This window comes from Stigmatopora nigra, chromosome 17 (assembly GCF_051989575.1).
Source record: "Stigmatopora nigra isolate UIUO_SnigA chromosome 17, RoL_Snig_1.1, whole genome shotgun sequence".
In the NCBI taxonomy this organism is placed as follows: domain Eukaryota; kingdom Metazoa; phylum Chordata; class Actinopteri; order Syngnathiformes; family Syngnathidae; genus Stigmatopora; species Stigmatopora nigra.
In genome coordinates this window covers 6,635,162-6,663,077 of record NC_135524.1, presented here as the reverse complement: position 1 = coordinate 6,663,077, position 27,916 = coordinate 6,635,162, and the positions used below count along the sequence as shown (strand labels likewise).

Here is a 27,916-nt window from a genome sequence, read left to right as displayed (position 1 = left end):
TCCATATGATTAGACGTCTATCCTTGTCAATGGCTTTGGAGGACTACATGCACATAAATGAGGACATTTTCTGCTGCAAGCAAGGTCAGGCTGAGTATAGAAGGCTTTACTGTAGCTTCAAGCTAGGGTAGCAGCACCATATTCCAAATTAATCCAGTTTAACAAACCTAACTCCAACCCCCTCAAGAAGATTATTTGATATTATAATTGATTTAAAGCAGTACTTTATGTCTCATTAGCCATGAAAAATGTCCACTATGTTGGCTTCAAGCGAATTTGTTTGGCAACAGATGCCTACTGTGCAAAGCCACGTGGCCACAAGTGCTAATCCTCAATTTAGCAGGTGAAAGAGGCATTACTCTTGATGCTCCCTTGTTGAGAGAAGGTTGCTCAGTTGGTAAAAGTGAAGTTCATTTAATATTTCATGTCATTCCTTTATTTGAAGTGGTACTACTGTATACTACATGATTGCTGACTCATCATTGTGGAGCACAATATTTGTGAAAATATAATTTGTGCTCATCAAAAAATTAGATGCACCCGCCTTAATATAATTAGTCTTTGCAAAATATCTATTCTAAATATTTGCGGTTGTGACAATGTTTCATGCATGCAAAATGATTGTGTCAATTCAGTTTTGCAAACCAACATTTTGGGGGAAATTTCTTTTATCTAACAATGGCACACAATTATTGCTTGTCTGCAGATTTGAATTTACACAACGCAAAAAAAAGGTGTTTTGTTATCAGCAATCAGAGTTTTTTGCGAGTGCACCATTTTTTTGTCAAAACACTGCCACAAACAACCAATCAGAACATGGCTTATGGCTCTCCGAGCCAGCCAATGGGGTGTGGTAGGCGGTTCCTGCATCCTCATCCTGCCCACAGCCTCCTTGTCATCGGACTGCGGCGAAGTCTCTAGCGCAAATGGGACTCTGTTCTCTCTCTTAAATCGTCATGGCAACAGCATCCACCTAATTACTGCGCCGTTACCCGAGGGAGTCACGATCACGCTGAGAGTTGAAGAGGGGAAATACGAAACATTATGACACGAGCATACTAAGATTTCAAGCTTGTGTTGAGCTAGCATCACGTTATGCGCATGTCCTATACTGACATTGTGTGTCATCTCATCCTTCCAGCTCGACATGGCGCCCCTCCTCCCCGGGGTCTTATTATGGTGCGCGTTATCAGCCAAAAACACAGTTGTGGCTACAGTTCCGGCTTTTTTTGTCTTCACAATTGCATTGTCGAGCATTTTGGCAGTAACGGGACACCATGCATGTTTATTTTGGCTCCGGTCCGGAAAGAAAGGCTTTGCCCTCTATACTGCAGTTTCCAGTCAGCAAAATCAATAAGGAATGCATAGGGGATAATGCGCATAATGGCAGGGAGACAACTCTATTCACGTGACGACAAAACATTAGCTGCACTTACACTTCATCCTTAAACATTACCAAAGATGTATCATGAATGGGTTATGATCTTTTTACAGGCCTCAAATTGATGCTCAGGTTGTTGTTGTTCTTGCGCGCACTGACTTGGAAGTCTACTCCTGCGTCACATGAGAACGGATTGTTTTGAAAGTTGGTAGCAATGCAGAGTGGGTCAGCATTTATCGATCATTGGAGAGTGATATTCTTATTTAGTTTTTGGAATAGTGGATTCTGGAATCATTAGCCAATAGCAGGCTCCAATGTTGTTTGGAGACTTTGCTCATTTCTGGGCAGAATGAGTTGCAAAATTACAAAAGTAAAATAGTCGAAAGGGAATATGCTGCTATGGTGCCATTTTTGGGGCGTATAGGAGAAAAGAAACATATTCATTATTATGATTCATTCCAGGGACAATGGCTGCCATGGAAATTGGCATATTAACACTAACCTATCCAATCCATTTGAACTGGGACTACTGACAAGCCTCCCAGTTCAAATGGAATGGACGTCTACTAGTGGTAAACTTGTTTCTATTATTGGGTAACCAAAATATAAGGACATTTTAATCATAACATGGAAATTATGACATTTTCTGATACATCCCCTCATCAGAACCAAGTATTGTTTCTGGTGTAAGGAGATACTAAATCAATTAATGCAATGGAGGAACCATTATTTTCAACTGGCATTTGTATGCTGTTTATAACAATTGCAAGAGAGCTCACATGCTGTGTCGTAACTCACGCTAATGACTTATCCCGCCATCACTATTCCATCCCCCCACGACAAGATTACGTCCACGCAACGTAGCCTTAGCGTTGCCATATTACATAATATAGCCAGTGACGGCCTAAAGCATTATGACGAATTATGGCAGCTTCACTCATTCTTCACTCATTTTTATCCGCTCAAATAAAACGTAAGGACAAGATCAAGAAGAATTAGGTCGACGTGAATCAAATCTTTCATCAGGCATAATTTCATACACGTTTGGCTGTTTCCCGGTCTGAAATGGTAAACTATGAAAACGAGAATAAAGTATGTGCAAGAGTGTGTGAGACAGAGGAGGAGCGCTATAGGGGATTAACTCTAATCTCGCTTTCTATCTTCCTGCATTGGCTCAGCGTTAATCTGCCATTCGCCTTTTCATTGGCTCCTCGTGCGCTTGTTTATGCTTTAAAAGTGCTTGCGGTGTCTAAGTTTCATTCATTAACGATGCAGTCCTCAGTTTTGTTGGATGTTGTATGAAAAGCTTTAGGTTTTGCCTGAGAAAATCTGTAAATTTGTGTCCCAAAACACATTTGCTATTTATTTATTCTGACAGTTCTCTCTACTTTTTTTAAGGAGACAACAAGAGGAAAAAAATGAAGAAAGATGAATTAAATCAAATTAAGAACAAAACTGGTGTTATTTGGGATGTATTGATATATGAATTAGTATACTTTCAGGGTACTTGCTGTTTATTTTGTTTTTTTTTGTGTACATTTTTGGGGTAATTTCTTGCCGAGATTTCCAGTCCTGCACTAGCTAGTACATAGAATAAGTCAACTTTAGATGATGGCACAGACCATTATTTTGGTAATATTGCCATGTTTTTCTTCACTAATCTTGTAATATTAGGCTTACATTTTCCTGACTCTAACTTCTAACTTAGAGATTTCCTTTCTCTTACATTGCTACAAACGATGTATGAATGACTGGATTTAATCACCTTTTGGCTATTTTAATAAGATGACATTTTTTTTTGTAATGGAGACACAATTTCTAATGTGCTCCACTACTAAATGCAAATTCACATTTAAGAAAAAACATCCACCACACATCAGTAAATTGAAATTGTCATTTCAGCTGGTAGAGGCACACACGCACACACACACACACGTTTTTCATTGACGTTACATAATAGATGAAACCCTGCAGAAAGATCAGTCTATGAATATTGTTTGTCCCTCAAAACATGTTTATACTTGCACCAGTAGGCCTGTTTAAACTATTTTAACCACCTTTTATTTATTTATTGTTGGATTTATTCAAGGACACCTCAAAAATGAGCACATCAGCGCACACCAACGTTGAATAAAATAACACGACCGAGGGTAAAAACACAATATTGAAATTGAATAAGGCATTGAAGTTGGATATTGAGAGTTTTGATTCAAACAATAAAGATACACTATCTTACCAGTTAAAGTTGGAATAACGCAAAAAGAAGCAAATGCACTCATGTACGCGCAGACAAATTAATACTCTGTTTGTAATTTAAATTAGTGTACTGATTCCATGAGTTGGATGACATAATTACCTTATATTGCTCTGTTTTAGGGATTTTCTTCCACGAGGCTCTGGCATCGTGACCCGTCGTCCTTTGGTCCTGCAGCTGATGAACTGTAACACAGGTAAGTATAAACCAGAAATATAAATCCAACGGTCAAAGTAAATGAACTTGTTGGCGGCCATTGACGTTTGCTGGTGACAAACTCAAGGAAGAACAATTAGGACAATTAAGATGTAATTGTTGGCCATTTTTTCTACCTTTGCTCTTTCTCGTGTATTTTAGAGTATGCCGAGTTCCTGCACTGCAAGGGGAAAAAGTTTACAGACTTTGACGAGGTTCGTCAGGAGATCGAGGCTGAGACTGACCGCATCACCGGTGCCAACAAGGGCATCTCGCCCGTTCCTATCAATCTGAGAGTCTACTCCCCTCATGGTTAGGATGTGATTTTACACATCCATTGATGGATTTGATTGGCGTATCCATATTTAGCATTGACAGTTGTTGATGACTTTAGAATTGTCAAAGAGATTTGACCTTTTCCTTCTGGCAGTGCTCAACCTGACGCTGGTGGACCTGCCTGGCATGACCAAGGTGCCCGTAGGGGATCAGCCAGCTGACATTGAGACTCAGATTCGAGAAATGCTTCTGCAGTTTGTCACCAAGGACAACTGCCTGATGTTGGCCGTTTCGCCAGCCAATTCCGATCTGGCCAACTCGGACGCTTTAAAGATTGCCAAAGAGGTCGACCCGCAGGGTGAGTGCATTTATTTATTCATTCTAAGGTTGACAGTATGTTGAAATATTTTGGCTACAAGTCAAATTTCTTCTAAATAAACACTTGCAAGGGTGTGGAAAGAAAAAGAAAGGCATAGGGCAACAAAAATTGAAGTCATTGTAAACCCTGTGAATATTTCGTTATGAGATTCATTCTTTTTATGACTACTTATTTGTGTGTGTGTGTGTGTGTATATATATATATATATATATATATATATATATATATATATATATATATATATATATATATATATATATATATATATATATATATATATATATATATATATATATATATATATATATATATATATATATATATATATATATATATATATATATATATATATATATATATATATAATATAAAAATATAAATATACCTGATGTGTGTGTGTGTGTGTGTGTGTGTGTGTGTCTTCTCTTAGGAATGAGGACAATCGGCGTGATAACTAAACTGGACCTCATGGACGAGGGGACAGATGCCAAGGACATCCTGGAGAATAAGCTGCTTCCACTCAGAAGAGGTAACACACACATACACGCACACACACACACACACACATGTTCTTACAGAGACACAATTTCAAGACTTTTTTTATCCACTAGTGCCTTCTTGTGGCAGCAAGGCAGTTCAGCACAAAAAGTCTAAGGCCTTCAGCAATTTTTTTCCCATAGCTTATAACTCATTGTCTGACATAGACACCGATCAGCATCAAATTCATTTAAACCAAGAGAACTCGCTAAGTTTTCAGGGCTATTGACAGCATTAGACGTCCATTTAATGAATTGAAATGATGAACATTGCACATCAATGTTGACCATTAATATCCACAAGAGCCTTATAAAGGGTTAAACTGTCACTGTCTCTGTAAGAACGTGAGGAGGAAATTATATAGAAATTAAATTTGAGTGAAAACAATTGAACATCTTATTTTTAGGCCATACTGTCTAGCAGCGACACTCAAAAGTAATTTGATGAAGGGGGGAAAATAAGGGGGGTGGGCAGGGTAATAAAATAGCGGTCTAGCATTTTGCTGAGGTTGTACTTTTCTTTTCCGCTTGCACTTTGGTTTGAACCCACACATTTAATATTTTCCATAGCCTGTGCTATTTCAATGTCTACCCCCGGCCTTTCCAGTCCCAAATGTATTTGGACGTATTTGTACTTTTTGTTTAAGGCTACATTGGCGTGGTGAATCGGAGCCAAAAGGACATCGATGGAAAGAAAGACATCGGAGCCGCCCTGGGCGCTGAGAGGAAATTTTTCCTCTCCCATCCAGCCTACAGGCACCTGGCGGAGCGCATGGGTACAGCGTATTTGCAGAAAGTCCTAAACCAGGTGGGTGTAGAAGCAGGTGATTTGAAATCAACTTCAAAGTTGCTGTCTAATGGCGACTTTTAAACTGCTCAGCAACTCACCAACCACATCAGGGACACGCTGCCGGCTCTCCGGGCCAAGCTCCAAAGCCAGCTCCTTTCCATCGAGAAGGAAGTGGAGGAGTACAAAAACTTCAGGCCTGACGATCCGTCTCGGAAGACTAAAGCTTTGCTCCAGTGAGTTATTACCATCTCTGACCTTTGGCAGTCAGTGTGGAATAACGTTTAGGACTAGAAAATTCCATTTCTGCAGAAATTGTGTGGGGATCTTTTGCGCTTCTGCTTTAAAAAAAACCCACACTTGATTTGGGGCATTTTTCAGGTCAGGGTCATTTCTTTTTTATTTTGTTTGTTAAAGAAAATAATGTTTTTGTAGGTCTTTATGCACCATTTTTGGACAAACTGTACTTTTGGCAGAATTGGCTAATAACTTTTGTGATTTTGTGAATTATTTGATGTGTGAATTAGGCAAATTGGACCAAAACAGATGACACTTAGCATTTGAATACTTGGAAATTTGACCATCATTTCTGGACTATAACTCGCTCTGGAATAAAAGTCTTTTTTTCTCAAATGCTTAAATTTACATTCAAAATAAACAATGTTGATAGACTTGTTTCCAGCAACAACTATTGTATAGTATCAAATTTTCTCCTCACCGTATTCTCGACATTCAGGATGGTGCAGCAATTCTCGGTGGACTTTGAGAAGTGCATCGAAGGATCCGGGGACCAGATCGACACAGCTGAGTTGTCCGGCGGCGCCAAGATCAACCGCATCTTCCATGAGCGTTTCCCCTTTGAGCTGGTCAAGGTAAATCTTGATTATTTTCTTGTCACCAATTCTCAAACATAATGAAACCGAGCTGACCAAATGTGTCCTCCGCCTCAGATGGAATTTGACGAAAAGGAGCTCCGCAAGGAGATCAGCTACGCCATCAAGAACATCCACGGCATCAGGCACGTTCGTCCTTGCACTCACTTTCACGTCATGAACACCTCCCTCACCATCTTTTTCCTGACTTAGCTTAGTCACCTCCGTTACATCAATGTGACAAACGTCAATGAGTTTATCACTAGTCGACGTCCAAGCCGTTTGAAGTAGGAGGGTGGCAGCAAAAAAGACTGAAAAGAATAGAAAGGAAAGATGCAAAGCTAAGTTAAATCATCACATGAAATCACCTCGCTCACCATTTTGTTTGCACACAGACCATTCAAAATAAGGTTTCGGGTATATTTCAGTTGTTAATGACATGTTAGTCTCATCATTGTACAAATAGCAGCCATAAATATCAATACAATAGTTAGAAATATCCTAAATAAGAACTTAATGAAGAATGTTTAAGTTTCGCTTTTTAAAAATCCTGACACATTACAACTTTTAGTGAAAGTGTATGACCAATATGCTAAGAAGTGGGCATACCATTCTACCCGAATTGTTGTCACGGAGGTGACCTCTTCTAGCAGCACAACAGTGTGGGCGTGTTAGATAAGTGAAGGTGTGTACTTCTGTCTGGTTTGTGTCCCGTGTGTATGAAGTGTACCGTCCTTCAGCATCATGACCGTAAATCCCAATTTGTCTTCAGTACGTGAGAAGAGTGCCGCAAGTCGTCCTTTGTCTTTGTTTATCTTTGGTCCGGGTGAACTTTCTTCTCTTCACAATTAATCCTTTTCTCTCTCATCCAACCTTTTGTTTCTCGTCTGCTCGGGCGGTTCTGACGAACAGAACTGGCCTCTTCACCCCGGACATGGCCTTTGAGACCATTGTGAAAAGGCAGATTGGGAAGATTAAAGAGCCTTGCACCAAATGTGTGGATATGGTCATGTCTGAGCTAGTCAATACAGTTAGACAGTGTACCAAAAAGGTAAAACCAGTCAAGTAAATGGTGGCTCGCAATTTTGTATCTTGTGTGTTTCTCAAATCCCTCGTCCGCAAAGACCCGCCACTCTCACTCACTCAATCACTCACTGTACCTTTTCTCCCGTCGACTGGCGGCTCGCTCCGGCCTCCTTTGTTTTGTTTTTGGACGGGGTGGGGACCGGGGCGGGCCGTTGCACACCTGCCTTTTCTTCTGGGGTTACGTTTTGTTGGGCAGACTTTGTACTGGTGGAGATAGAAGAAAGTGTGGAGGCTGAGTTCCTGTAAATGCATTGGCTGCCAAGTTCAAAACTCATATTATAGAACTAACAACAACAAATGTGGCCGGCAATGTTTCTCTGTCATCATAGTTGGAGCCAACAAGAGGAACAACATGTTATTAGTATGTTGAATTAAGGTTCACTTTCTTATTTTACTATACAAGAGTTAGTTCATCTAAATTGTTATTTTTTTTGCGTTTTCAAGATTATATATTTCGGACCCTAATAAGTATGTATGATGGAGTATTTATATTTTTATAAAAATGGCTCATTAGAATAAATTTGTTATGATATTATGAGAACAAAGTAGTAATATTACTAATCTAAACTTTGCATAGATACAGCACGGCTCATTGGTAATCTTACAACAAATGTTGATTCTGACGACTCCTATAGAAATCTAGTGATGAACTCATTTAATTTTTTTTAAGAGCCACATGATTGGATGACATCTTATTTAATGGCACTGAAAGAGTTAACTGGCAGCCATGTTGAATGATCTCAGCGTTCATATTTGTGTGCGAGAGAGCGCAGCCGTGCACCTGCAATATGAGAATCTCACGTTTTTAGTTGTTTTTTTTTTAACACGCGTGACCAAATTTCAACTTGACTGTGACTTCAAATTCCGAACCGAAGGCCTCCATCGGGATGCCGTGTGTTATTTTTGGGATGCGGCGCGTGGAAAAGGGAGAAGGTTCAGGAAGTGGCGCCTCGCACGGCTGCGGTCTCGCGTTTTCTACCGTCTCGTCCCGCAGAGAAAAAAAAAAGTCTCACTCGCATTTTCTTCTGCGCTGTTTTATCTTCCCACCCATCCCTCTTCGTCTTTTCCATCCGAAATGCGTGGCCCTTCTTCTTTTGCTTCTCCATTCCTTTCCCGGCTTTTGGAAAACTTTTCTTTTCTTTCGATGTTGTCTCCCGTGCCGCCTCCCTATCCCTACAGGACGGGTCTGTTCACCCCTGACCTGGCCTTTGAGGCAATAGTGAAAAAGCAGATCCAAAAACTGAAGGGGCCCACACTGAAGTGTATAGACATGGTTCTAAGCGAGCTCATCTTCACCATTCAAAAGTGTAGTCAAAAGGTAAAAATAAAAGAAAACCTTTTTGTTATCTCTCGGTAAAGTGTGCAGATAGGGGCAGACCGATGGCTGGGCTTTTATTTTGCTACGATTAATTTCTTGAACTCTTTGCTTGCCACTGACGGCGATAGTCGTCAAATTGGATTGGACGTTTGCTAATTATAAACTCTTCGCAGATATGACGTCACGTAATTGGACGTTTATCATCGTCTATGGCAGTAAAAGAGTTGAGCACAACAGGTTAGAATACAGTCAAAAAGGGGTATATAATGTAAAACTCACTCCGTTGCATTACAGTGCATTATGTTATGTTTTGTGGCATTATAGTACACTACTTTAGGCTTCATTATATTACATTAAAATACTTAACTCATTTTTTATTTTTAAAGATCATGGAACAAATTATGCTGATTCAATGTACAATATGCCTTTACAATTTTGTGAATAGAGGTAGCACTGTATTATAAGAGTAAGTAGTAATGAGCACAATTATTTGAAATGAATAATATTATTTTATTATATCATTAATTGACATTGACGGCGATGGATGTCTAATCCAATTGATGTGAGTGCCATAGCAGCAAACCAACTGGATACTAGTGTCAAACTAGCGATCATTCAATGTTTAATGTGCAGCTAAGAATAATTATTAGATTAATTTCGATAAATTTAATGAATTTAAAAGTTAAATTGACCACACTTGTCATTAAAATAAAATCATTGTATTCATAAAATATTAATCTATGAGTTAATGTGCAATTACAATAATTATCTGTGTTAAATAATGACTTAACTTACATGTATTATTTTATATTAGATTTCATGATATTATGATACACATGCCAGCCATAATCGGTCTTCTCTTACTCACGACTTTACCCGTGTGACCATTTAACACACCCTTGTTTGACTGACCTTTGTTTTATTCGCAATTGTTGGCCTACTTTTAATAATCTAGCACCTTTATTTCAACTTAATCTGCATGTTAGGCTATTTTATTTCATATCTGACCCTCACCCTGCCAACAAATCGCGTTATCAGCCCCACCTTGTCTTTGTCAGTCTTTTTGAGTATCTTATTGTGGCGTGATTGATTGTGTAGCTCTACTCATTGACTAACTGATGCCCTTCCACTTTCATGCTTTTTCCGTTTGTTTCGACCTCTTTTCATTTCTATCACTTCCATCCTGTGGTCCCGTCCTACCCAGAGCGCGACCTCCTTTGGATTTCTCCCTTCTCTCTCTCACGCCGTTATCTTGATTTTTCACTAGCCCAGATTTACCATGTTTAAAGATAGACTACTGTCTTATTATATGTACACGTGCTAGGGAAAATCCACAAAGGGGTCAGTTTGAAGTCGTCCTCTTTCCCTTCCTTCCCTCAGTCGCCTCTATGCTCCTTTTGCGTTGAACGTTTTGCATCTCTGCATGCAGTCTTGCCTGCAACGAAGCATTTATCTGCACTTCAAGCGACACAAATCATATTGCCTCTATCGCCCTTGCAATGCATCTTCATGAACTGCAAGAACTGGAAATAAGCTAAAAACTATTTTAGCTCACTAAGTTATCCTCCCACCTCTATTAAAAAAAAAGGCACTCACTAAATTTTGTAAGGACACACTGTTTGTGAGATTACCGTATTTTCCACACTATAAGGCACAAGTTAACGACTTCAGTCAATTCAATGTGTATATATATATATATGTATATATATATATATATATATATATATATATATATATATATATATATATATATATATATATATATATATATATATATATATATATATATATATATATATATATATATATATATATATATATATATATATATATATATATATATATATATATATATCCAGTTGATGTTTAACACAACTTAACCACTAATGCTATTACTACTACTGCAGCTTCATCTATTGGATATGTAACATTCATCTTCTATTACTACTACTACTACTACTGCATCTTTAAATCCAGTGCACCTTATAGTAAAGAAAATATGGTACCTGACAAGTATGACAATTTGGCCCAGGACAAATATGAAACCCGTCTCAGGCTGTCGGAAATGGCTACCTGGGAGGAAGTGGATTCTTCCCGGGAAGACCCTGAATTAGACCACAGCTCGTGAGTGTCTTCTTTTTTCTCCATAAAATCTGGTGTGATGACGAAAGGAGGAATCCACAACTTGGGAGGTGCAAAATTGCACCGTCTCTCCTTGAAGATGCATTGTGACCTGTAATTAAAAAGCAAAAAATAAACGGTCATATTTCCCCATTTGATTAAGGGTGTGCCAGTGTGTGTGTCGTTGTGTACTCTTGTGCGTATGTGTGTGTGTGTGTGGCTTTTCATGAGCTCATGGAAAAAGCCCCTCAGTGTGCTGGGAAAGAGACACTCCTCTGCCAGGAACATTGTTGTGTGGCAGTGTATAAGACTTTGCACTATTGGCTTTTGTTATAACGATTAATTTTTTTTTCCAATTGAATGAACCCAAACAAAAAGTGCTCACCATTTGCCGTGACTTTCTTAGCCCAGGACTCTTGTGTTTTCTTTGGTGTTTTTTAGTTAAACTGTGTTGTGGTTCAGTGAGAGGCGTGTGTTTGTGGTTGGAACACGTGCATGCGACCCACTCTGCCGTGTGCTTGCAGCTGGCCCAGTACCCGATGCTGAGGGAAGAGATGGAGAGAATTGTCACTCAGTACATCAGAGATCGGGAAAACCGCACTAAAAGCCAGGTAATGAACGACAACAACATGAGTTCCATTTTTTAATTTTTTTATTTTTCTAAATGTTGTCCTCGTTGTTCAGGTGCTCCTCCTGATCGACATTGAGTTGTCCTACATGAACACCAACCATGAGGACTTTATCGGCTTTGCCAAGTGAGTCAATATATTGCCATATTTAGCGATGAATTTAGCTTCTTTTACATAGTTTGCTAATGCGTTTGGTCCATGCAGTGCTCAACAGAGGATCAATCAAATTAACAAGAAGAAGGCCACTGGAAATCAGGTAATAATGCCCATAAGGCTGTTTGCATTGGTGCAAGCTTATCTCCTTCGCGAGGTTTGAGGACATTGTGCAAAAAAAATCTCTGGCGACCAGTCTCGGGTGTCTTTTGCCAGATGTCAGCTGGGATAGGCTCCAGCAACCCCTGCCACCCTGACGAGGAAGTGCAGTACGGAAGATGAATGAATGCATTTGTAAAGTGGCTTTTTCAATTAAATTGGGAAAACAATTTCTTTGAAAAATTAAATTTAATTCAAGAACTATAGCATACTGACTTAAGATTTAGGCCATCTAAAATGACAAAATAAGGGTACTTTTTTCTACCTTGTTGTTTATAGCCCAGTGTGGCTTTGATACGTTACTTAAATGCATTAGATATTTAACTCCTTAAATCTTTTGTAATTAATTAAATGCAGTTTGTGGGTTAAAATCCCACCCCTAAACATGACACAACTTTTAGTAGCCCCACAATGAGGATCATTTAAACCCCAACTCAACGTGAATATCGTATCAATTGTATGTAAGCATGATAAGACATTTTTTGACATGAGCCTTACCGGAAAATGGTTCATCCCTTCATTCGTTCATCATCTGAACCGCTTATTCTCACAAGGGTCGCAGGGAGTGCTGGAGCTTATGCCAACCAACTCTTGGCACCAGGCGGGCGACACCCAGAATCAGTGGCTAGCCAATCACAGAGGAAAATGGTTATTATTCACAAATAAATTTTAAAAAAGTAAATACAATATAATTTATTTACAAAGCTCACGTGCACAAACATGCTGCTTTTCCTTGACTTGCATCCGACTTACTTTTGACTTCCTATCTTTTATGACATCATCTTCGTGGATTCTCTATCTTTATAGTCTCTCTCCTTTATTGAGCTCTCCAATTTTCTTCCGTCTTCTTTTATGTGTTTCCTCCTTGTGTGTTGCCTCTCCACTTCTACCTGTGGCATATGTGCGGAATCAGGATGAGATCATGGTGAGTAGCCACTCTGCACGTCCATCTCAAAATCAATCGACTGTACGTTGTGCTTCATTCCGCCATTGCGTGCGCAAAATAAGCTCCCCATCCCAGTAGTCGGGCTGGTGGCTGTGGTGGAAAACCTTCGGCTGCTTCCTTGTACCCTTCGTATTCGTACAGTTTGTCTGATTAGCACTATTTCTTCTTCCTCTGTCCAAGATGCACCCTCCCAGCAGTGTATTTATCGCTAGTAGTAGACGTCCAATCCATTTGAAGAGGCAGCAAATTAACATTGCTGCCATTCCTCCAACTTGAAATGGATTGGACGTCTAGTGCCACTAATGGCAGACACATAGAACTACCGCCCTCCCCTTGTTCAAAACTCAGTTTCTTTCACCCCATCATCGGGTGTTTGACTGTCGTCATAACAACTGCACAGTTTGGGGTGTGGGAGGGGCAAAGGTTAGAAGTGTAGTAAACAATGCGGTGATCTGTGCTTCCTGTTTACACGTGGACGTAGTTGGCCCTCGAGGCCCGAAATACTTCGTTTTTCCTATCTTTAGTTGATTTTCCAATAGGCTCCTCTCCTGAATGTTTACTACACGGGAAATCATTTGTCTTATGGACCCCTCAAATGTGAAAATAAACACTTCAAATTGTCTAGCGGTAGGAAATGTGCTTTTTTTGTAAAAACCACAGTGGAACTGGTGTTGAGATTATGGGGTTTCCGTTGATCGTTTTTTTTTTTCACGTAAAGAATGGAAATCCACTCCTGCATCTGATTGCATGGTGTGTAAAAAGCATTTGGATGAGTATACCCCTCCCGCAAACGCTTTCTATCCCAGCATTCCGCTACGACATGCGAGCTTTTCACCAACGATGCACACGGCTAAATCTATATGTATACATGGCATCTTTTACAAAGAGCCCCTTTTGGCTCTGAGTTATAACATTCTCTCCTCGTTCGCACCCAGCCGGAGAGAGGAATTAGCGATCGGTTCAAGGTAAATCAAGTCACACGTCACGTGCTGTGTGTTTTGAATAGAGGCAGCTACTATTGTTGTTCACCATATGTAGTACATCAATAGATACCCTTGTGGGACGATTTGTTTGGTCCCTAGGAGTTGCATAAAAAGTTCTGCATTTCCAAAGATAATCATCCTCAGATTTAAAATACAGAGAATCATTTGAGTGTTATTATCTCGATAAAGGCAGAATTTTGGATACAGCTTTTTTTTGTGTTTATCGTCATGTCGGTGAGTGGCTTACCAGTTCAATTTAGTAATCATGTTCCACGTCCTGTCTGTGCCTTGGACAGGTGATCCGAAAGGGCTGGCTGACCATCAACAACATTGGCATCATGAAGGGCGGAGCCAAGGAATACTGGTTTGTCCTCACTGCAGAGTCGCTGTCCTGGTACAAGGATGATGAGGTGAGCTGTTGCATGCTTTCACACACTTGGAGGGAAAAAATCTGAAGAACATTACAAACAAAATGACAAAAACATTACTAAATCAAAGCATGGCCCTATTTCTGACCTCTTTGACCCTTCCTATTCTCTAAACAGCAACTACTCTGCAAATTTGAGTAAAATAGGCTAATTCATCAGGAAATTCCTTTTCTTTGACATTTGACCCCATTACCCCAAATTTGAACACTTCTTTCCTTATATATTTTAAACATATTCTGGAGAGTATACAACAATCCTTTTACCTTGAATTATCTTGAAAAAAAAAACATTTAGACGGGCAAAGAAACTTCTGTGGCCTTTGACCTTTCCACCCCCAAAATATTCACATTGCAAAAACATCCTGTAAATTTGATATAATGCCTTTCTCAGAAACCTCTGTGACCTTAATCTCGGGACCCCAAAATCCCATCCAATCGTGTGGCTTCCACTCATCCTTCTGCCGTAAATTCAAATGGGGTTCTCCCTAGTAGACGTACAATCCATTTGAACAGACACCTAGTTAAAATAGATTGAACGTCTAATTGTCATCAATGGCAGCTATAGACATGACAACAAAACATTTGGATTTACACTAGCCATTTTTCTCCTAATGGTCTGATCTTGAAATACTGCTTCCTTCGGCCTTGCGCCACACGCCAGGTCGCCCTACTCCCTCCATGTCAAATAAACATGCAAGTATGGTAAAAAGCAACGTGTTCACTTCAACCTTACACCCCACCACCCCTTCTTACATGTCACATGGTCCTAGTTACGCATACGTTAAACGGCTAACAAAAGGCAGAACCTCCCACCCGCACGTCCTACGCGATCTGTCTGCTCACGCCGCGCTTTGAAATGAAGTATGTTTATTAGAAGCAGGGGAGCCTGAGTTAGGACGGCTCTGGTATGCACATATGGGTGCCAGCTTTCGACGGCTGACACATTGGGGGGTCCCGACACATGCACGGTCACACAAACTCACGTATGAGTGGAATGGCTGAGGCTACTTCCTAGAGACAGTCAGACTGTTTTGGCGAGTTCCAAAAAGCATCATGGGACCTTTCTTTGACCAGTCCGCTAAGTAACAAAATGTTTTGGCTCGGGCAAAAGCCGCTGTACTTGACTTGAAAAAAAGAAAGCCACTAAGAGGATCTGGAATGAACTTTTGGAGTGCGACGTGGAAAAAATACAGCTTCTGGAAAAATGTAAGAGAAATGGTTCTCTTGGATGGTTCAGGTTCGGATGCAACTACTTTTTAATGTCCTACTGTTCATTCACTTTGCAGAATTCAATAGATTGGAGTTCACTGAGGTACAACGCATAGTCCTTTTTTTTGTAAGATTAAAAAAAAAGCGCAAACACACTATTGGTATTTCTTTTAAAACTCAGTATGTTTTGTTATATGTTGTAACATGACACTGTTGGCCAGAAAGCCAGAATCACTAACTGGAAGTCATATAGCAGAAGGCAGGCTTTTTTTATTTAGTTTTTTTGCTAAGGTGCCCCCCTGAAAAGTTATCGGTTTCAACTATGGCGGGGTAAACCATCACATAAATTATTTTTCTTGCACAATTTCAATGGTTTTGCGTCCATATGAGTTTTGATGATTTACTTTTGAATATTCAAGACAAGGTTCTATCATTGATTTAGTCCATGAAAACACATTTAACCCAACCCACTAGAGGCGCGCACATTTGGAATGACCCAAAACTATATTTTCCACGTTCAGTTGCTTAACCCAGCTTTGGCAACTCATACTAACCGAAACACAGTTGGATTGGATGTTGTCAGAAATTGCGTGCGTGGGGTGATTAAGAACCTTCTGGTCCATATTACCACAGGACATGCCAATTCTTTGAATCAGAAAGAGATGTAAAAAGTACAGAATAGATAATAAAATGTGCATAAAACAACCACGTGTGTTTTATGGACTACCAGCACGCGTTATTCATTTGTCTGACACGAGAGGATTTTTTATTCTTAGCGTACTCAGGTTAACTCATTGGTTGCCATTAACGGCAATAGACATCCAATCCATTTTAACTGGGAGGGGCTAAAAGCGATCGAGCGATGGTCTTTAATATCAATTTCCTGCTTTTACTAAATAACATTACACATATTCGGTGACTTGGGCTAGCAGTGAATGAGTTAAACTTTTTTGTGTGCATGTGTTTGTGTGAGGGTTGGTGTGTGCTTGGGTTTAAATGGAAACAGGCCTGCTGGTTTGCGGTTTAGTTGCCCCGGTGAGGCGGGACATCATGTTTGCATTGTTTTTGTGTCTTTGAGAAGGAGCTCAAAGTTTTCGCGTTGAAGCCACACCTCTTAATGAGGCAAGGGTGTTGTCGTTGATCTCTTTTGGGGGCATTTCTATTCAAAGAGTAGTAAAAATAAAATTGTAGACAAGACAATGATAGAGCGGGCGCTGGTGTGCTCATTTTTGTCTGCTTTCCTCGCATAATGTGGTCATTTGAGGTGGAGACATAATCGGTCGCTTTGGGTTTTTTGATTTGTATTCTGCATGGGTGAGTCTTTCCTTGCCGTGTACTGTTTTATTTTTACTCTATTGGAACCTGTTGGGGACTTTTAAGTCATTGGTTACCACAGACGGCACTTGGCGTCCAATCATTTGTAGTGGGAGGGATTGCAAAGAATGAATGAAAGTTAATACAAAATACAATTATTTTTTTTACTCATTTAAAGAAAGGATAGCAAATCATTTGGCTTGTTATATATTAAAAAAAAACCGTTAAAACCTGAAACATTAGTTTGATATGTTGAACATGTAAATGAAAGTCAAATTAAATAACACAAAATCCCACCATACTATTGTTTTTCAATTTTAGAATAGCCATGTTTCATATAATTGAATCATTTCAAAACATCAAGTAAAAACTACTGCTGCTGTTTAATTGATATTAATTTTACCCCATTGTTTCATGAAGAAGCCAATCCAATTCAATCTCATGAAATAATGACAATAAAAACCATTATATTCTATCAATATAACATGATAAATAAAACCCCAAATAACAGTTTAGAAAGGGAAGGGTCTTTATTTCAATGCTTTCTATGCTCTGGTTTTGTTTGATTCCTGAATTTACATTAAACAAATATAGATGAAACATTGGAGGAATACATGAATGCATAGAAATAGAATCAATTAAATAACCACTAAATGTAGAGAATGAATTTGACATATATAGCTTAAAAATGTGAAAATCCTAAATTTAAAAGTCAATAAAGATGTTAATAAATCTTAGATCATAAAAAGTACATAAAATTATATAATATATAATAGTTAAAAACAAATATACTTTTATATATTGAAAATACATACACATATAATAAACAAAATAAACTAAGAGGATTTTTTTGGGGGAAATCTTTTTCAAATAAATTTTCTATATTTTCTTCTACATATTTGTGTTGACTATCTATTAATTGTTTAGTTTAGTATAGTCACAAAAGGAAAAATAAAGAACTGAAAAATAGTACTAATAAAACATACTTAATAGAGTAAATTCAATAAAAAATACAGCTAAAAATAAGGAAAAACCTAACATATTTTTTAACAATAAAGGTAAATGAACTCAACATTCATTGAGTATATATAAATGTAGTCCAAGTCATAATTATTCTAATGTAATACTATTCCTCTATTTCTGTACTCATGTATTCTCCCAATGCTTTTTGCTATATATTTGCTTGATGCAAAATCCTGCCATCAAACATTTGGCATTACGGTCCAAACACCTTAAAATGCTTCTTCATTTCCCAAGTCCGGGTCAAGTGTGGTCCTGAAGAGACGATTCCCCAGGCCAGCCTAACCAATGTGCAGACTACTGTACAACCACTACTTCCTGAACAGGTAGTCTGAACACTGGGCGGGCGGGCCGGGCTTAAAGGGTCCATATATATATTTTTTTAAACAAATAAGTTTGCAAGTAGAAAGTTTTTCCTGGAAAAAAATGGGCGCTCACCAGCAGGTGAGACGGAGGCGATTGCGGCATCTGCGGAGAGGAAACAATTTCTGTCACGCTGGATATAAAAGCAAACAAAAAACAATCAGCGTTGTTGTGAATTAGTTTACCTTTGGTTGGATTCTTAACTCTTTCGATGCCACGTAGGATGGTAGAAGTCCAATCCGGTGAGTTTCACGCGATTGGGCGTCCGACCCATTTTATTGGAGGGATGGCAGCGAATGAACATTCGTTTATTCGCTGCCATCCCTCCAGGTTCAAATGGATTGGACGTCTAGCAATGTCAGGGAGTTAAAATAGTTAATAAAATGAAATGAAAAGAGAAAATGAAGAAAACGCTGTCCATTGCGTCCACCTTGCTGGAGGCTTGACGTGGCAAAGGACTAACCACCAACAAGTTTCCCCTCCTGGAGACAGAAGGAGGAAAAAGGGCGAGCAAGAGAGGGAGAGAAGATAGGGAGAGAGAAAGAGGAGGAGCTCCCTTTCTTTTCCCCCATTCTGTCGCTTTCTACTTCCTCTGATTTGTCTCAATCGCCGTCCCTCCCCCTGCCTTGGTCCATCGCCACCCCCCCTCCTGGCCCTCGAAGGCTTCCAGGGAGAAAGTGGAAGTTCAAAGGTGAACAGGAAACGAGAGCCATTCGATCTTTGGTCAAAATTTTAAAGTTTTAAAGTGTTGCACAGATACTGCTGTGTACCCTATTTTTTTGCAAAACAATCACTAATAATACCAAATTTCTGCATACTTACTCAAAGGCAAAATAATGCTCAGAAAGTGCTTCACAAGCTTGGTGCATACCAAGTATGGTTGCAATAAATGAGCAAATTGCTATAAAAATGGAGATTTGAGATGCTCCCAAAGGACAAACTAATGTTTATCCCATTTGGAATCAACAGTCAGTGCCATAGTATATCACCACATTACTAATTTAGCTTAGCTCCTCTATGTGCGGGTGATCGATGATGATTTGCGTGCTGAAGGGATGGAGGGAGGAGGTGTAGATGAGAGCAGAGGCCCGGGCAGGAATGTCTGCGTTTTGTTGGCGAGCGGGAGGAGGAGGAGGCCATGTAACAACTCCAGATGTGCGGCCCTGTGGTCTCCATCGCACTCTCGTTCCCTCTGTTTTTGCTTCTAAAACTGATTTCCTCTCGCTGTCAGGGCTGAATAAAGAAGCCTTTATGTAGACTCTCGCTACACACATGTGCACCGAGAAGGGGGTGCAAGGGGAGTTTGGGGGACGAGGGGGTCACGTATAAATCAAAACCAGAACAAATGCATGTGCACATACAGTACCGTGCAAGTCTTTGAGTTGTTGTTTTGGAATGGATAATGATCGCATACAGTTAGTTGGCGTGCCAATGTATGGCAGTGCAATGGCTTTAATTTCATAAGAGGGAATTTGGTGGGAATGCCGAGTCTAAGTAGCTCCATGAGAAAGTGGGAAAGGTCTGTCAAATTTGAATCTAAATTGTTCTTAACGTATTGGCTGCCACTGACAACGCAAGGTTAAAAAAACACTTCCATTTGTGATAAACTTAGAGTGAGCCAGATATAATGATCACGTAGTGCTGGCAGTGAATGACAGAACTGCCAGTCCAAAAGGATCAGACTTTTTAATTCTTTAATTTTTCTAATTATGAGAAATTACTGGCAGACCAGAGTGATCAATGTTTCCAGGTGTGAGCGTCCGGGTATGGTGAGCGTGCATGAGCGGGTGCGGGTGCACAAAAGTGTCGGCTGAGTTGGTGTGTTTGTTTTAACTTTCTGAGCTGGGACCTGAGCTTCAAATCAAAGCAGGCGCACTCCCGGGAGACGCCAGTCAGCAGTTAAGTCAGGGAAGGAGGGATGTGGAATGAGAGAGAGAGGAAAAGAAAAGGCCGACAAATGGTCGCACGGAATGTACGGGGGGAAAAATGGAGGTTGAAGTGATTTGGAGCTCAGAGCGTAGACCAAAATAAAACCAGTACTTGGACAAACCAGATAGATTGTTACTCCAATGTGTCATCGTGTCTGCAAGTGGTGATTAGTGGGTGCTCGCTTAGTCTTGGAGTTCAGTTTTACATTTATTTTTATATACAGTTGCATGGAAAGTTGCAAGTCTCAAGTTAGCAACATTGGCCGGTACTGCATTAGATATGAGAAACCTCTTGTTGCTAGGCAGACTCACCAGGCTGATTTTTAACTGCTTCATATGCCAATGTGCCAACGGTGCCTGTTAGACATTAACAGCCTGTTAAAAGAAAGTTGCTACATTTGAATTAGTCCAACAACAAATTGAGCTGCGACTGGCAAATTATGACACAATTAAAGACAGTAATTGATTCATAGAATTTAAAGGAGTTCACTATTAAGGGTTAACGTTTGGGTGGAAAGTTTTATGCGGCTGAGGAGTCACATAACTATTCGATATTTTTCCTTGTGTAAGTTATGAAACCAATCCAGAGCATTTTTAGTGGTACGAAAGCTCCAACAAAACAAAGGCTGGCAGACTTGAATGCAAAGAGAGCCAAATAGAAAGGAACGGAAACCACGGAATTCGATTCTACTCTCAATTATGTCCGTTATGGGGAGACTAAATTTGCTTTAGTTCCTGTAAACACTCTTTCTGAATTTTGTACTATTGCGAATGCCGCATGGTGGCTGACTATGCTAGGATAAGTATTTAGTGGAACATTTATTCATTCGCTGTCATCCCTCCCCAAATGGATTGGACATTTAGAGCCGCCAATGGTAAACAAATGATTCAAGACACAAAGTGTCAAAGCCACCCACATCATTTGGTGCGGCCCATGTGTGTTACATGCTAAAATTCAAATTAAGACGATATATATGAATCCAAAAATCAGTTTTTAAATGAGACTGACCAAGCCATGATAGCAATGACTTTACAGTCAAATGAGTGTGCAGTAATTCAATATTAAAAGAGAATAGTAACATCTATTTTTCAAAACAATGGTATTGGAATTGGGAACAAAAAAATGTATCATTGCAACACTATTCATAAGTAAAAGGGCACATCCGTCTCCCATATGTGTCAATTTTAAACTGACGGTACCCCCCCCTTTCACAAATAAAAGTAGCCCCAAGGTTGCTGCGTTGACCTTCTGCACAATTAAACGTAGCGCACATTATTAAGTGAACTGCCAAACAGGAAGTCGTTACCTCGCTGCCGACCTGAATTCACTGAATGATTGTGGAATAACAATGCCACATTCATTCACACCATTTTTGTTATTTGTTTAATTTCTTAATATTTTGTGACATATCATGTCGCACAATAACATTATTTGGCTTCCGAAATGGATTGTGTCACCCGGGTGCCATCATGGCTTGGTCAGACACGACTCAACTCATTGACTGCCATTGCCAAGTTGATAGGGGCAATATTTCCATCAAAGTTAATGCATTCACATAAATTAAGTCATAACTCAGTGGGAGGTGTGGCAGTAAATGAACAAACGTGCATTCGCTGCCACCCTCCCACCTCAAGTGGATTGGACGTGTAGAAGTGATGAACTACAGGTGATTAATATTTCTTACTACTCCCCGATAGGGATGACATTTTAATGTAAAGTAAAGGTATCATTGCGACACCATAGTATAATATAACCATTCTGCAAAATCGAAAATAAGATTTATTCTGCATATTAAGAAAAACACTAAGATGTGTTTGGTGTGTTTTGCATCAGCCAGGATGCAAAGAATAAAAAATATAAAAAATCAAACTCAAAACTTAATGTTGGTCTCTGATAAATCCCATTAAGAAGGGCAACAATGGCTTTCACGGCCGACACATTCTATAAAAATTCTAAAAGCGTTGTTATCAGATGTGCTAAAAAGCCCCCTGCACTCCTTGCAAAGATAGCGGCAGCATATTTTTAACACGGCACCCCCCGGGAAAACCCCACGAACCGATATCACTTGGCCTCACCGATTAAAAACTGCAGCATGTGGTTTTACTCAAATTAAAGTCAGAAACGACGACCATGCGCCTTGTAAGCGAGAGCGGAGTTTTAGTTTCCTCATAGATACGCCTGTCAAAAATGCCAACTTGGCCCATGCGGCTTGTACCTTTTATGTCACTGGACCACAGGACTTGATATCGCAATGTCGGTTAGAGCGGCAGGCGGGAGGGAAGGAGGGAGGGAGGGAGGGGTTTGTGAAGAAGAGGCTTGTGAAAATTGCCTCTGGCCGCCACCCAGGTCCCAGTCTTTGTGCTAATGATGGGTTGGAAGCTGCGTTATTGCTCCCAGATGCCGGGCGGCTTCTCCGTCACCTCTTTGATGCCCGACTCCAGTCACTAGGATTTCTATCACACTCTCATGTTCCCCAAGATTTCACGATCAAGCTTCTAGAAGGCCGCTGCCCTGCTCAATTGTAAAAATATGTTTTAAACTAGAGTTGTCCAAATGACGGCCCGTGTGTAGTTTTAATTGGCCCCCAGTAAAGGATGAAAATATCATTGCTGTGGTCCACAAAAGGTCTATGGTCACATTCTGCTGAAAAACATTTGGACGCCCCTGTTTCAGACTGTTTATGTGAATTTAAGTTTGAATAGTTTTTGGGGCAATTTTCATGGTGGTGAACTTCCTCTGGCATTTTAAAATGAGCCCACTAGTATTACTCACTAACCAAACAAAAGCATGGAAAGTACTTGACACTGGCGCAACAGCCCAAAACACTGCAGGGCATGTTTTTTTTCCTCCTTTTTTATGTGTGACAGACCGCCTGAGTGTGACTACAATGATCGTCACAGTGGTAGTCACTGATGCTGTCTTTCAAATGAGCCTAAAAAACAAATGTTTATGTCATTCTGCTTGCCTGTGGCTATATTACTGTATCGTTGGGCTCTGAAGAGAAGGTCAAAATGTACCTTAACGTTTGCAACGATGGCAATGAGTCTATTGTTGTGAATAGAAGCCAATTCATTGTGAGTAAATAGATTAATTTATTCATTAATTTTTCTTCTATACCACCCATCCTCTAAACTTGTGGGGTTTCTGGGAGCCTAACCCAAGTGTCTTCAGGCAAAAGACAGACTACACCCTCGACTGGTCACCAGTCAGCTGTAGGGCACACATAGACAGACAACCACTCACACTGCCAACAAATGAAAATCAAACTCGGACTGCCCGCACCAAGGTCAGGCGGATGAACCACTGTACCATTGGGTGTTAGATTATATTAATTAATTGCAATATTTGTTCGCTACTAGCCCTCCCAGTTCAAATCGACTACATCTATGAGTGACGAACTCATTTCAAATTCACAACAGAGGGATGATTGGACGCCACAAGATTGGACAGGGTATTTAGTAATGTCTAGCGGAATCCAATGGCTACTCTGCAGACAGGAAGCATTAAAGGTGGCTGAGATGTTTACCAGACGCGTCCACCCCCTGAGTCCCATCGGTATCGTCTTTCGCCTGCTACTCGCCGTCCTCCCACCTTTGTAGCTCAGGTATCTCCACCAAGGCTGGAATCTGACGGCCGAAAATCATCTCCACAGCTCGTATTCATAGGATGACACAACGTGGCTACAAGACCAAGCTCCATTACCACATCAATTGGAGGCTAGTGAGCCTCCAGATGGTTGCCTGAGAAGGAAGCGTAACTTGAAAAAAAAAACAACAGAATTGCGAAGCTCTGTGTTCTCAACGCCCTCAAATATGACTCCCTCATTGGCCTTAATTGTTTGAAGGTGGGATTTCACCATGTGAAATGAGTCAGAAGAAAGGTACTCGTGCTTTTTGTCAAACAAATACTGCCGCAGACGAAAATTCTTATGGAACTGAACTACTGAGGTCTTCTTATATGTCAAAGTCTACACTTTCTGGCTTAAATTCATAGACGTGCACATATGGTCAAACACTCAATTCAAGGCTTTTCAAACAATTTGTTTTGGAGAAGTTCCACAAGTCGACACAAACCTTCACGTATCTCTTACTCGACCTCAATTCATAGACCAGGTGTGTCCAAACTACAGCTCGCGGGCCAGTTTCTATTGGCCCTTGGCAAAGGATGAAAATGCCATTGAATATGGCCCGCACAAGAAGCTTAAATACAGCCTACATTGCACGTGTCAGTTTCAACACTATATATATAGTATACTATATATATCTTGGAATATCCTTATACATTTGGATTATTTTTCACTTGCATTGACAGTTATAGGCATCAAATTGCCACATTATTGCATATATAAAATTTACCTCATAGCTTCCTTTTAGGGCTTTTTGTTCTCATTTGACTTCTTGCATGCAAAGAGACTCAGTTCACCTCCCAATGCACCGTTGCCATCTGTGTTTAATGGCCACTGGAGAGGAAAATATATGAATCACTCTGAAAGAGACGGGGAAACCAGAGAATCAAAACGGAGTGAGAAATTCCCAAGTTTACCGGTGATTTAAATTTGCATTTTGTAGCCTGGGGCCACTTTCACTTTTTTTTGGATTGTGGGAATGCTTTGCTACATTGCAGTATTAGTACCAGAAAAGAGGGAAAAAAACAGGTCTATGAAAATAAAGTGGTAAAATAAAGAAGAGTTTTACACACAAAAAAAGTACATTTATATTACTATAGATTAAAGTTGTAGGTTAGGACCATTTGGCTGCACACATTTCCTTGAAGACGAATAATGTTTGGGCAGGGCATACTGCGGTTAGCTGTCCAGATGGCTTTAAGCTTAGTTACAGACTACCAATGTGTGTGTTTATAGAAACTTGTTCAACCCCAACTTATTTTTAGATAGACACTCTGTTCGTTTTAAGATACGGAATGTGAATAAGTGCATATGTGGTAAAAGAGGAAAGGAGGACTTTTACCTTCCCTGATGGGACGCATATATGGACGACATGCACATTGAAAAGGATGCATCCTTGGTTGTTTGGCATGTACAGTATGTGTTTCTCATTTGTCGGCCGCGCCGATTCGACTCCCCTCCGCCATAATCAAAACCGCAAACCTGAGTGCACAACTTTCCCTTCAGTCTTGCCCCCCTCCTCACTTGTGCTGTTGAATTTAAAATGTAAACTTTAGGATCCTTCCCTAAAAAACTTTCATGCAAGTATAATTCTATTATTACCATGAATTCCATAAGTGCTTTTTGTCCGTCTCTTTGTCCTGATTCCAGGGTTCAATCCCTGATGAGTTTCAACCTTATGTGGGCTTTCTCCGGGTACTCCGGTTTTCTCCCACATCCTAAAAACATGCATGGGAGGCTGGTTGAACAGTTCAAGTTGTCCCTATGCTTGATTGGTTGTTCATTGCATTGTACCCTGCAATTGGCTGGCGACCAATACTAGTGTCTCATGAAATAAATGAGGGAAATAAACAAAAATATGTGTATGAGCCATGGTCCCTTGGTTTATATTTGATTTGAATGTGATTTCACTCTATGCTCCTCGAGGCCAACCTTTTGTCTCTGTCTTTCTTCTCATGTAGGAGAAGGAGAAGAAGTACATGCTGCAGGTGGACAACTTGCGGCTGCGAGATGTTGAGAAAGGCTTCATGTCCAGCAAGCACATTTTTGCCCTCTTCAACACCGAGCAAAGGTTTTATTACATTTTATTTCTCATATGTTGAATAATTCAAAGACTATGATTTAAATGTACCAGCCATAAAAGAAACCAATCCAATGATGGAAAAAATTTAATTATCCTAACAAAGTTTGAGAAAACTAATACGATTCTGGTTGTAATTAATCATGTCTGCTGTGTTCACATTGCATATCTTTGCAATTAGAGTAGATTGATGTTGTTTACAATGTGTAAAATGCAGAAATGTGTACAAAGACTACCGTCAACTAGAGTTGGCCTGTGAGAGTCAGGAAGACATTGACGCATGGAAGGCCTCCTTCCTGCGAGCCGGAGTGTACCCCGAACGTGTCACGGTAATGCGCCAACACATCTATTTGCATCTTAATTAATTTGGTGCCATTGACAACACTATTTCAAATGGATTGGATGTCTACTCGTGACAATCTAATTTCATTTCATAGCAGGAGGATGATTGGACACCACAAGATTGAAAGTCTGTTATCGTCAATGGCACTGAAAGAGTCCCTATTGTGACGTTACTGTGTATTTTTTTTTAATAATATTTACTTTTTAACGTCTCTTTTCTTCATTTCTGTTACACCTTGAAGGACAAGGAAGGAAAGGTATGGCCTTCTGCTCAACACTTTAATTCTTCATTGTCTTTGTTTCTTTTCACTATGCCATTGTATGGTATATTAAAAGGATGTTGGTCATATGGTCTGTTCAGGGCGAAGGGGCCGACGACAACAGTTCTGATAGTTTCATGAACAGCATGGACCCCCAGCTGGAGCGTCAGGTGGAGACCATCCGCAACTTGGTGGACTCCTACATGGCCATCGTCAACAAAACGGTCCGAGATCTGATGCCCAAGACCATCATGCATCTCATGATTAATAACGTAAGTTCTCATAGTTTTCAACAATATTTTAGCCTCGTTCATTGCCCATCCCAGTCCAAATGGATTGAACGACTAGTGCTGTCATTGGCACATAAAGATGAGCATTCACAGCCAGTCCTCCAACCAAAATGTGACGTTTGTGATGATAATAATCAATCATTAAGTGTTCCACAATTGTTCTGTTGCTCTATTCAGTGCAAAGAGTTCATAAACGCTGAGCTCCTGGCCCAATTGTACTCGTGCGCCGATCAAAACACGCTGATGGAAGAGTCACAAGAACAAGCGCAGCACCGTGACGAAATGCTGCGGATGTACCACGCTCTACGAGAGGCGCTCAGCATTATCGGTGACATTAGCACCACTACTGTCACCACCGCTATGCCGCCACCTGTGGACGACTCGTGGCTGCAGGTCCAGCGGGCCAATACTGGCGGAAGGTGAGGTCGTGCATGTAAATTTTGTTAGCCATGCGAATTGGCAAAGTTTTGTCCCTCCATAGCAGCCTTAGACATGTCTAGATGTGCTCTGAACCAATGGGTACAGGCATTGTCACTAGTTGGCTATTCTCTGTTGACGCCGTATGATAAATACACCATTGTAGTCAATGGAGTGCGTATTTAGAAATAGTTATAAATTACTCAGCGTAGTTAATCGTGCGGGATTAATTACATTGTGTTTAATAGGAAATTCAAGTACAAATGACCACTGCTAAACAGTCTTTTTGGGTACTATCATTCCTTGCAGGTCCCCAGCCACCAGTCCGACTCCAAATCGCAGGGCTCCCCCAGCTCGCCCGGTTTCTCGTGGGCCTCCCCCTGCCGGGGGACCCTCAGTACCATCCCGTCCTGGAGCTTCTCCAGACCCTTACAGCGGGCCACCACCCACCGTGCCCTCCAGGCCCAACCGCGCACCCCCAAGCGTTCCCAGGTGAGATGAAAACAATCATATTTTTACTATCTTCTCAAGAATGTATTTGGATCTCGTGCAAAAAAAAAACCCA

The 27,916-nt window shown here is 40.3% G+C and overlaps 1 protein-coding gene and 1 long non-coding RNA gene across 13 annotated transcripts in view; one reads left to right on the top strand and one right to left on the bottom strand.

Annotated features, from left to right (window-relative positions):
* dnm1a (dynamin 1a) overlaps positions 1–27,916 on the top strand; it is a 33,805-nt gene that overhangs the window by 1,309 nt on the left and 4,580 nt on the right. For 2 of the 7 annotated variants that reach the window (XM_077737368.1, XM_077737370.1), the window contains exons 2-22: positions 3,758–3,831; positions 3,993–4,142; positions 4,261–4,464; positions 4,916–5,014; positions 5,669–5,829; positions 5,902–6,044; positions 6,545–6,680; positions 6,759–6,826; positions 7,593–7,731; positions 11,730–11,816; positions 11,890–11,960; positions 12,039–12,090; positions 13,060–13,071; positions 14,028–14,057; positions 14,372–14,485; positions 25,924–26,033; positions 26,260–26,371; positions 26,627–26,641; positions 26,746–26,916; positions 27,112–27,353; positions 27,661–27,843. In XM_077737368.1, coding sequence (XP_077593494.1) covers positions 3,758–3,831; positions 3,993–4,142; positions 4,261–4,464; positions 4,916–5,014; positions 5,669–5,829; positions 5,902–6,044; positions 6,545–6,680; positions 6,759–6,826; positions 7,593–7,731; positions 11,730–11,816; positions 11,890–11,960; positions 12,039–12,090; positions 13,060–13,071; positions 14,028–14,057; positions 14,372–14,485; positions 25,924–26,033; positions 26,260–26,371; positions 26,627–26,641; positions 26,746–26,916; positions 27,112–27,353; positions 27,661–27,843 — 2,373 coding nt within the window. Of the gene's footprint in view, positions 1–3,757; positions 3,832–3,992; positions 4,143–4,260; positions 4,465–4,915; positions 5,015–5,668; positions 5,830–5,901; positions 6,045–6,544; positions 6,681–6,758; positions 6,827–7,592; positions 7,732–8,945; positions 9,085–11,729; positions 11,817–11,889; positions 11,961–12,038; positions 12,091–13,059; positions 13,072–14,027; positions 14,058–14,371; positions 14,486–25,923; positions 26,034–26,259; positions 26,372–26,626; positions 26,642–26,745; positions 26,917–27,111; positions 27,354–27,660; positions 27,844–27,916 lie in introns of all 7 variants that reach the window. The other 5 variants (XM_077737372.1, XM_077737374.1, XM_077737371.1 and 2 more) reach the window with 3 other exon arrangements.
* Positions 5,046–13,455, bottom strand: LOC144210617 (uncharacterized). Of its 6 annotated transcripts, none has more exons than XR_013329418.1 (6): positions 12,857–13,455; positions 12,645–12,771; positions 11,591–11,747; positions 11,158–11,317; positions 7,290–7,970; positions 5,046–6,991 (listed from the first exon to the last, which is right to left on the bottom strand). It is a non-coding gene; the product is annotated as an uncharacterized LOC144210617 (long non-coding RNA). The 6 variants fall into 6 exon arrangements; XR_013329419.1 differs by having other exon boundaries at positions 7,411–7,970; positions 12,857–13,454; XR_013329420.1 differs by lacking the exon at positions 7,290–7,970 and having other exon boundaries at positions 5,049–6,991; positions 12,857–13,036; positions 13,118–13,444.